Source organism: Suricata suricatta, chromosome 9, assembly GCF_006229205.1.
Source record: "Suricata suricatta isolate VVHF042 chromosome 9, meerkat_22Aug2017_6uvM2_HiC, whole genome shotgun sequence".
Classification (NCBI taxonomy): domain Eukaryota; kingdom Metazoa; phylum Chordata; class Mammalia; order Carnivora; family Herpestidae; genus Suricata; species Suricata suricatta.
The window spans coordinates 131,186,394-131,197,008 of NC_043708.1; the positions used below are offsets into that span (position 1 = coordinate 131,186,394).

General features: G+C 51.6%; 1 protein-coding gene across 13 annotated transcripts in view; it reads left to right on the forward strand.

Annotated features, from left to right (window-relative positions):
• Positions 1-6,253, forward strand: part of AKAP13 (A-kinase anchoring protein 13) — a 314,398-nt gene extending 308,145 nt beyond the window's left edge. For all 13 annotated transcript variants that reach the window (XM_029953026.1, XM_029953024.1, XM_029953029.1 and 10 more), the window contains 3 exons: positions 3-212; positions 1,060-1,387; positions 2,206-6,253. In XM_029953026.1, the coding sequence (XP_029808886.1) occupies positions 3-212; positions 1,060-1,387; positions 2,206-2,255 (588 nt within the window). In that variant the 3' untranslated portion in view covers positions 2,256-6,253. The remainder of the gene's footprint in view (positions 1-2; positions 213-1,059; positions 1,388-2,205) is intronic.
• The last annotated feature ends 4,362 nt before the right edge of the window (positions 6,254-10,615 follow it).

The following is a 10,615-nucleotide window of genomic DNA, read 5'->3' on the forward strand; positions in this document are numbered from 1 at the left end:
AGGCACGGCTGGCGCAGCACGAGCAGGACGTGCGCCAGGGCCGCCAGGACCTCGAGCGCGACCGCGACGAGCTGCAGCTCAAGAAGGGCGCCTACCAGTGCGACCTGGAGAGGCTGCGCGCCGCCCAGAAGCAGCTGGAGCGGGAGCAGGAGCAGCTGCGCCGGGACGCCGAGCGACTCCGCCAGAGGCAGGCGGAGCACGCCGCCTGCCAGGTGGGGGCGCTGCGCGGTGGGGAGGAGCCCGGGGCTGTCCGGTTCTGAGTGCGGGCAGGTGGTGACCCCGGGCTGGCAGGTGCAGGACGATGGCCCCTCCTGCGGAGAGACCCGGTGGGCCAGGAACCCCCGTCGGGTTGCGCACACGGATCTGTACGGTGTCAGGGCTGGTCAGTGGCTGTTCTGGAACACAGGCCCACCTGTCTGTGGACGTTCTTGTTGCCATAGGTTTAATGGATGGATTCGGGACCTCCACAGGAAATTCTGGTAGCACCTTCTGGAGGGCAGTTTAGTGCTGGCAGAGGCCCTCAGCTGGATGGCGAGAGCAGTCAGTGGCCCTGTGCTGCCGCCTTTCAGGGCACGAGGGTGGATTCCACCCCCATCCCAGTAAATAAGGGCTCCTGGCACAGGGTCATGCAGACCAGACCATCTTCTTGGTCTTTGGTTTAACCTCTGACTCCAACCCACCTGGGACCCACCAGGCCCCCTGAGCCCGGAAGTAATTCTCCAGAGCCCTGGCTCAGTCCGTCTTCAGGGAATGGCAGTTCCTGTCTGAGCTGCCTCATCCAGGCACTGTGAACTCCTGTGGTCCATGCACTGAAAGTATTAACAGTATCAACGGTGGTATTTTTAACACTCTCTCGGTTACTGTATTGTGAGGGTAGGGGCAGGAGCGGGGCTAGGAAGGAAGCAAGCCCTGAATCCTTTTACAGCGAGGGCCAGGGAGTCTGAGGAAGTGGGTGCACACGGCGCTGACCCCGCAGTTGATCTCCGCCAGCACTTAGCGAGTGGGCCCCGGGGATGCCGCGGCCCCTGGGTTAACGCCTCTTGTCTTGAACGTGTGCAGGTGTCTCATCAACACACAAAGCTGCTGAGGATCCCATCCTTCCTTCCGAATCCCGAGGAGTCCCCCGTGCCGTTGGTCCCTTCGATAGCCAAATCAGGGTCACTGGACTCAGAACTCTCGGTGTCCCCAAAAAGGAACAGCCTCTCTCGGACACACAAAGAAAAGGGGCCTTTTCACATACTGAGTTCCACCAGCCAGACGAACAGAGTAGCAGAGGGTCAGAGCCAGGCCCCTGTGCCCGCCTCCACGCGCCTGTTCGGGTTAGCTAAGCCCAAGGAGAAGAAGGAGAAGAAAAAGAAGAACAAAGGAAGCCGCTCCCAGTCCGGTGGTGAGTCACACTCACCAGGTCTCCCTGCACCCACGGAGTCCCCGGAGCCGGCAGGGCGGGCAGATGGTGGTGGTACAGTTCAGAGGGTGCTGTTGGGGCATGTAAAGGCCGAGCTGCCCTGTTGCTTTGCCTGCACAGGATGCCGGAGCTCGAGCTCTGGGGCATGAGAAGCCCACTGTGTGCATGCGTGTGCCAGAGAGCGTGGGGTCCTTTTGGGGACATCTCTTCCCAGGCTGAGGGACTGAAACTCACTGATGTAAAGACGAAAGTCTTCCCTGCTTTTCTAGGTCCAGTCTTGTGATCAGTGCAGTAACTAGTACTCCGTGCGCCTCTCCCGAGGTCTGGTTTAATCCTCCATGTGGCTGGTGTGGGAAGTAGGCAGTGCCAGCCCGAGAGAAGCTGGGGAACGGAAGCTCAGAGAGACCACCGGTGTCCCTGCCGGCTCGGAGCTTGGGATGAAATCCCTCTAAACAAGGCTCCTGGCTTGTGCTTCCCTCTGCCCTAAACCCTGCTCTGTTCCTGCTCGTTAGGATTGCTCCCTCCCCGCCATGTTGGAGGACAGAGAGCTTTCTGTCTCTAGGCCTGTCTGTGAACAGGAGGTCTAACACTTTGTCAGGTTAAAGGGAGCAGCAGGCGGGGAGGGGTGTCCGAGGACCTTGCACAAGGAACTGGTCAAGGTGACCGTTGCATACAGGCAGGGGCGGGGGCCCATCAGGCCATCATCTGTTGCATCCCGGAATCTTGGGTTGGGGAGGAAGCAAAGGGAGTTTCATGAGAAGGCCAAGTTTTTCTGAAGTTTCACCATGTTTCCTTTCCAGATGGCCCCGCGTCAGAAGTGCCCGCAGAGGGTGAGGAGATCTTCTGCTGACCCTGCCCGTGGCTGCCAGCCCCCCGTCCCGCCGTTCCTGGGTGTGCTCTCACCGTGGACGCCCATGCTGCCCGGGTCCGGGACCAGGACCAGATGGTCTCGAATGTCAGGGTGGGGCAGGAGGCCCGGGACTGGTGGAACCGGCCCCACTGACGATGTTCCACCGGAAGTAGTGGCCCCTCAAGTCCGGGCGCTGGTTTGGGGACACGTCAGGAACTCCTAAAGGCTGAAAGATGTTTGTTTCTAAGTAAGGTCTGAAATTCCCGCTGCCTTTTATTTGGGGGACACAGCAGTCAAACAAGCAGACAGTTGGGACTTCGTCTGTGTGCATATAGGTACCCGTCTGCATGTACAGAAGTGGGTGCCGTCCATGGCAGGCGCCCGGCCCTGCTCAGGTAGTGTGCGGGCACCTGGGGCTCCATCCCCCGGTCCTCGGAGGCGGTTTTCCCGTAGCCTTACCCTGTGCTCACCTCGCCCCTCTTTGCATCTCTCTCTCATTTCATTTTGGAAGGGAAGGCAAACATTTGTGGAAACCAGTGAGGGAAGGTGTGATGTGTTTAAAAAGCATCTATACATGCACGTTCTGCACCATCCTGATTCTGGTATTCCAGCTATTTAAAAAGAAAAAAAAATCTGATTTCAACATCAAATCCAAAGAAACCCTCTCCTGGCTTCCTAAGATGTTTGCCTACATATTCAGGGCACAGATGAAGTAGAGTCTCCTCCTCATCTTTCCTGCATTGTGACACTTTTTGGTTGTCACTGACCCGCAGCCTCCCCAGGGAAGCCGCTGCTCTGGCAGCGAGGTTGTCCCCACCCTGTTACCAGGACAACCAGCCAAGTAGTTTCCGGTGAAGGAGTCACCACCAGTGCAGACAGAGGGGAGCGCTGGCCCGGGTGTGTTCTCGCTCTGTACTGGGGAGGCCAAATCTGAAGGTCTGCTGGCTATTGTGCGCCCCCTCGGAGGCGCCCCAGATGCTGCCTGGGCCGTCTGCTCTTTCTTGTCCCCACTGCGGGCAATCTGTGTGTGCTTGAGGCTTGTCACCAGCCGGTGGGAGCAGGACAGGGTGTGGAGTCGTCCCCCCGAGGCCCCGTGTGCCTGCTGGGTTCACCGCCTCCCTGCAGGGGCAGGGAGAGCCTGGAGAAGTCTGTGCTTTCAGTGCGCCCTTCAATTCCCGCGCGGTGGCCCTCAGGAGCATGGGTCTGGAACACACTTTTTGGAAAAACAAAACCTGTACCTTGGTGCTTGTTGATGAATTGCAAGCTGGCCTTGCAGATGGAGATATTTATCTTTCAGTTTATTTGAAAGAGGTCTGCTTTAAAATTTTTAGCTTAGGTTTATTTATTTTGTGTGTGTGTGTGTGTGTATGTGTGTTTTAAGGGTAAACATACCAGCCCAACGGTTTCGGCTCCCTGATCCATGCAGAACGGGCAGAGGCAGCTGTGGGGCCCGCTCCTCAGTGTCTGTCCAAGTGCCTGAGGGCCTAGAAGAAAATGAGGGGCTGGGCAGGGGGTCCGCGTCCTACCCTCCTCCCACTCCCCTCCCCTCCTTGAGCTCGAGTTGTCTTCCTCGTTGCTGGGGAGGAGAGAAACTTGCCACCTGTGAGTCACGTTTGCTTCTTTCTATTCTGGAGAGCCTCCCCTTCAGAAGCAGACTCTCCGATCCAAACCAGCTGATCTTTTCAGCTACGATGTGTGCACCCCCTTCCCCAAGACCCTAACAGTGAGAAGGCAGAGGACTTCTGGCCCCAGCCCGTACAGCTCCGAGCTACGGTCCTGCCAGCGCCACGGTTTCCTCCGATCCACAGGGAGCCAGCTGCGGGGAATGGCCCCAGCGGGTGGAACCTGCATTCCTCCTCTGTGTCCCCATAGGCCAGGCCCCCATTCCTGAGACTGGCCCTCCCACGTAGGCGCTGTGGACACAGGGTTTCTGTCCATTGCGGCCCAGCTTGACGGTAATTTGAAGGTCCCTTTCACTCCCAACCCGCTACAAGGTTTAAGTTGTTTTGGCCGGTGGTTTTTTCAAACAGATTTCTCCCGCCCCCACACCCCAGGAACTCTGCTTGTGTTGCGGTTAGACAGGTGTGGAATCGGAATGGGAACGTCGCCCTCCCGCACAGCGTGGTCCACAGCGCAGAGAACTGCCTCCTCAGACCTGTGCTCTGACGTGCCCCCCTCCCCAACCCCCTGTGAACTTCAGCTCCGGGGGGGCACTGTGCTTGCAGGTCTACCTGGGTTGTTGCTGCTTGTGACCCGGGGCTGCCCTGGGGCCATCTGCCAGCGGGGTGGGGGACTCAGCCCTGGTTCTCCGTAGTGTCCGCCTGGTAGGACACGCTCATCCAGCAGGCTCAAGAAATCAGATGCCTGACGTTAAGTTTTGGGGGATAGAGACAACCCTCCGGGCCCCCAGATTTCCAGAATCTAGTGAATTTCCTGTAAGGAGGCTGCGTCCTTCTCAAAACTTCTATCATCTCAGAAGCTGTCATCCCGTGTGGGTGACATGTGCACTTTAACTGCTGTCATCTGTTGGCTTCAGTTTTGAGACAATCGGCTGTGTTCGTGGGGGGTTGAAAACCTGCAATTTACATAATCCAGCCTTGGCCAACATTCCATTCTCTGCCCCCACGCGAGCGACCTGTGGGCCAGAGGTCCTTGTCACGTTTGGTTTGGAAAGGTACGAATCCTACCTTTTTCCCCTCTTATGTCTCAGGGTAGCACCACTAAGTTATCCCTTCCAGAAGGTTCTCCCTCATTAGAGCCCCTAGTATCAGTAGCACAATTTTTTAAGACCCCCCGGGGGTTTGCTGTACCTGGTGTGGGGGTTGATAAACTAGGCTTCGCCTTAAGTGAGGGGTAGACGCAGACCTTCGAAGCCAGCACTCTATCCGGAAGTTGCCGTTCTCAGAAGTACTTGCTATTTCGTCCCCTGGTCTCTGAGGTTGCTTTTCCATAGGCAGTTCTTTCTTCCCGAGGATTTTGGTCTTTGCACGGGGCTGCAGTCCACTCCGGTGTTGACGCAGCCAGGCCTCGTGCGGGGTCACTGGGCTTCAGAGGCCAAAGACAGGGTGGCTTGGAGGGGACCCCAGACTCTGTATCGGACCCCCTGCCAGTGCTCAGACGCCCTTGGGATGTGGAAGCCCAGAAACAGCCCCTCGGCTGAGACGGTGGCAGTGGTCGAGGGAGACGTGGGGCCTGCTTGCCTTCCGTTGGGACACGTGTGCCGGGTCCCAGCCTGTCGCTCTCGCTGATCTGCAGAGACAGAGGAGAGGGTTGCGGTTTGCGTCTTCCAGTTCCTTCCAGCCTGACCTTCCTAGTCAACCAGGAGCTTTGGAACCTACCGCCTGCTGGCCAGGTTTTAAAACAAAAAGTATTTTAATGCTGCCATGGAAGGGGGGAAAAGCCTTTTCTTTCCTCGCACTCCTCTAATTTGTCCAAAGATTGACAGGCCTTGAGTTATTTCTCCATCTCGCTAAGGTTTAAAGTCCTCCGGCCACCGACCATGCGACCTGCTCCAACACCCACCAAGCCCGGCCCGTGCTGGGGGCTCCTTGCTGCCCCCCCCCCCCCGCACCCTCCCCCGGCCTGAGCTCTCCTGCCAGGGAGCCGCCCGGTCAGCTTGCCCGCGGTCACGGTTCAGCCTGTGGTTGTGTGTGTCCTTCCCTGCCGGGGGCGCGGGGAGACGCGCGGACACGCAGGACGGTGACCCCCATACACCTCATACCTCTGCTTCTGTCGTTTTCGGATGCTACACGAACATTTCTGTGCTAGATTCTCTGAAATGAAAAGGGGTTAAAACCCAGATGCTGTATATTAATTTGTAATTATGTATAAAGTAAAGCAGTTTTAAACTGTAAAAATTTCTTTCAGTGTGTTTTCTGGGATTTTGCCACAACATACGGTCTTTGTATTTTATTTATCTTCCTTTCTAGTTATTGGCGTCAGACTCCACTTGTAAAGTCCTCTCCTCCCTTTCAAAAAATAAATGTCCCTCAAGTCTCCATTGTTGCCATGTTGTTTTCCTGTCTCTGGGCCTCCTAGAGAGGGTGCCAAGACCCTCTGGGCTCCTGGTGAAGGGGCACCCACACCCCCACTGTAAGAAGAGCCTTCTCCCCAGGCCACTTGGGTGGCTCCGTTGGTTAAGCGTCCAACTGACGCTCGATTTTGGGCTCAGGTCATGATCTCCTGGTTCAGGAGTTGGAGCCCCTGTTGGGCTCTGTGCCAGTGGTGCAGAGCCTTCTTGGGATTCTTTCTCTCTCAAAAAAAAAAATCCTTCTCCCCAAAGATAATTTGTGTTTCTAACGTACCTCTGGGAACAGAAGTTGGGAAGACTCCATAAGCACTCAGGTTCCGCAGAGACATTTTCCCGGGGCTCAGACTCAAAATCCCAGTGGGTGACTGACCAGCCCTGAAGTCACGGCGTTTGTACCTGGAATCAAAATTATTTCCAGTTAAATCAGTGCAGCAAAACTGTCCTTTGCTATAGACTCTACTCTGTAAAAATTATTAGCGTTAGTTTGCCTTCCTTTGACAACTTTGTCCACGCCACCCCACCCCACCAGGAAGACTTCCAGGGACCACGGCAGGACACACACTACACAAAATGTAGGAAAGAAGCCCTATCAAGGGGCGGGGGTGACTCTGCTGGGAGCCGCACAGCCCACAGATGTCCATGGGAGGGAGGGACACACGAGCAGGAAGAGGGCAGGGGGAACAGACTCGCACCAGGGAGCCCAATGGGGAGGGCGAATCGCCCATAACATTTTGCTTTGAAAACCAGAAGGTTTTGCCTGGGACCAAGAGGAGAGGAAGAATTATATACTAATCTCCAAGTGTCTGCAGGAGAGGCCGAGGTCACTGGAGACTTGTCCAGGCACAGAGGAGCTGGCACATGCCATTTCCCTCCCCTGCACCCCAGCATCCACACACACACACCTGCAGGAACCCAGCCTCACATCCCCCTGCACTTTGGCAGACCCATGCCCTCCAGCCAGGCCTGCCTCAGTCCTGGTGCTGCGGGCCCCTCCTCCCAGAAGGCCTGTGCCAGCTTTGCCGACACGACACTACTTTCTCATCCTGGCCACGCCCTCCAGTACACTTGGCAGGAGCTCATCTAAAGCAGTGCCACAAGCCTCACTGTGCAAGCAGCCCCTCTGTGAGCCGGCCCCTCTCCAGGGAGAGAGAGAGTCTAACCACACACACACACCAGTCAGACTGCGGCCCTAGCAGGGGGTGGGGGGACAGACATCGGTCTAACTGCAGGCCCCACCCAACAATAAAGTCTCAGGAACAACACAGGGAAAGCGCCCTGTAGTTCAGTGCTACCACATCTCCGGCAGACGTCTGGTCTGACCCAAGCCCACGGCAGCCCTAAACTGGCCCAGGAGCAGCACAGTGACCAAACCCTGCCCAGTGCAGGTGACTGAACTGAAAAGAGGCTCAGCCACAACAGCAGGGTGCCCACGACACACGAAAGCACCCTGAAGCACCAGGTCCCGGAGAACAGGAAACATGGCCCTCGGGACCTCCTCCTCCAGAAGGCCACTGCTTTCAAGAGCAGGAGATGTCGCTGACTTTCCTGACCTACAGAAACACACAGAGACTTCGACAAAATGCAGAAACAGAGGAGTCGCCCCAAATGAAAGAATGAGCAGGACAAGACCACAACAAGCAGATAGAAGGAATAGCCTGATAGAGAATTTAAAGTAATGATAAAAGGTACTCACTGGACTTGAGAAAAGAGAAGACGACCTCCATGAGGAGGACCTCCGTGAGCAAAGAGACAGAAAACAAAAAACCAATCAGAGATGAACGCAATAAATGAGATTAAAACTACACTAGATGGAATAAATAGCAGACTAGAGGAAGCAGAACAACAGATCAGCAGCCCAGTAAGGAAAAGCAAGCTGAGCAAGTGAGAGAACAAAACAAAGTAAAACTAGACTTAAGGAGCTCAGCGATTCCATCAAGCATAACAACATTCACATTACAGCGACCCAAAGGACGAGAGAGAGAGAATAGGAGGCAGAAAATTTACTAAAATAATAGCTGAAAACTTCCCAAATCTGGAAAAGGAAACATATCCAGATCCAGGAGGCAGGGAGAGCCCCCAACAAAATCAACCCAAGGAGCTCCACACCAAAACATATAGTGATTAAAATGACGAAGAGAAGTGATAAAGACTATTTTAAAAGCAACAAGAGAAAACCATTACATACAATGGAAATTCTATTAGGCTGTTGGCAGATTATTCAGCAGAAACATTACAGGCCAGAAGGGAGTGGCATGTATATTCAAAGTGCTAAAGGAAGAAAATCAGCCATGAATGTTCTAGCCAGAAAAAAAAATCTGCAGCCAAGGAATATGCTAGCCATCAAGTCCATCATCCAAATAGAAGGAGAGAGAGAGTTTCTTAGACAAAAACTAAAGTAGTTCATGACCACTAAACCAGTCCTAGAGAAATATAAAGAGGATTCTTTGAATGTAAAGGAAAGCCCATAAGTAGGAGTAAGAAAAGTAGAAGCACAGAAGCAGTAAAAATAAATATATCTGTAAAAATCAGTCAAGGGACTCACAAAATAAAAAGATGCAAAGTTATGAGACACCATACACCTATGGGGGGAGAGAAGGAAAGAATGGGTTCAAACTTAAGTGACCATCAACTAAATATATATTGTTACATGTAGAAGATACAAAGCTAATGGTAACCACAAAACAAAAACCACTAGTAGATGTGCAAAGAAATCTAAGTATATCACTAAAAAAAAAAAAAAAATCAGACCATAAAAGAGAGCAAAAGTACAGGGCCAAAAATAAAACACAAAACCTACCACAAAACAAGTAACAAAATGGCAATAAATATTTAACTATCAGTAATTCTTTTGAATATAAATCAACTAAACACTCCAATCAAAATATTGGGTAACAGAGCAGATTTTAAAAAGACCCATCTCTATGCTGCCTATAAAAGACTCATCTCGGACCTGAAGATCTCTGCAGATTGAAAGTGAGGGGACAGGGGCGCCTGGGTGGCTCAGTTGGTTAAGTGTCCAACTCTTGATAGCGCTCAGGTCACAACCTCATAATTTACGGGTTTGAGCCCCACATCGGGCTCTGTGCTGACAATGCAGAGCCTCTTGGGATTCTTGCTCTCCCTCTCTCTTTGCCCCTCTCTCACTCGTGCTCACTCTCTTGCTCTCTCAAAATAAACAAACTTAAAAATAAAAAAGAAAGTGAGGGAATAGAGAAACAGTGCTCATACAAATGGATGTCAAAAGAAAGCCAGAGTCACGATACTTACATTGACAAAATAGACTTTAAAACAAAGGCTGTAACAAGACATGAAGAATGACACTACTCTTATCGTAAAGGGAACAGTCCAACAAGAAGATACAACAATTGTAAATATCTATTCACACAACTTGGGAAAATCCAAATACATAAAACCATTAATAATAAACATAAATGGAATAATTGATAGTCTCTTACTATTATTATAATACTAATCCCCCACTTACATCAAGGGACAAATCATCCAAACAAAATAAACAAAAACCATGGCTTTGAATGACACACTGGACCAGACTGGATTTAGCAGATATATTCAAAATATTCCATCCTAAAACAGAATTCATATTATTTTCAAATGCAAATGTAATATTCTCCAGAATAGGTCACCTATTAGGCCATAAAACAAGTCCTAACAAATTAAAAAAGATCAAAGTCCTACCGTGCATCTTTTCTGATGACAGTGCTATGACCCTACAACCATACACACACACACACACACACACACACACACACACACACACACACACACACACACACCTGGAAAGACCACAAATACATGGAGGTTAAATAACATGCTACTAAACAATGAATGGTTCAGTCAAGAAATCATGTATATGAAGACAAATGAAAATGGAAACAGTGTCCAAAATCTTTCAGATGTAGCAAAAACAGGTCCTAAGAGAGAAGTTTATAGCAATACAGGCCAATCTCAAGAAGCAAGAAAAAATCTCAAACAACCTAACCTTGCACCTAAAGGGGCCAGAAGGACAACAAACAAAATGCTAAACAAGCAAGAAGAAATAATAAAGATTACAGCAGAAATAAATAATTAAAACTGAAAATAAACAATAGATCAACAAAAGTGATCAGCCTCTAGCCAGAATCATGAGGGGCAGGGGAGGGGCGACTCAAATAAAATCACAAATGAAAGAGGAGAAGTAACAACCAACACCACAGAAATAGAAACAACTCTAAGAGAATATTATGAAAAATGATATGCCAATAAATTAGACAACCTAAAAAAAATGGATAAATTCCTAGAAACATATAACCTCCCAAAACTGAATCAGGAA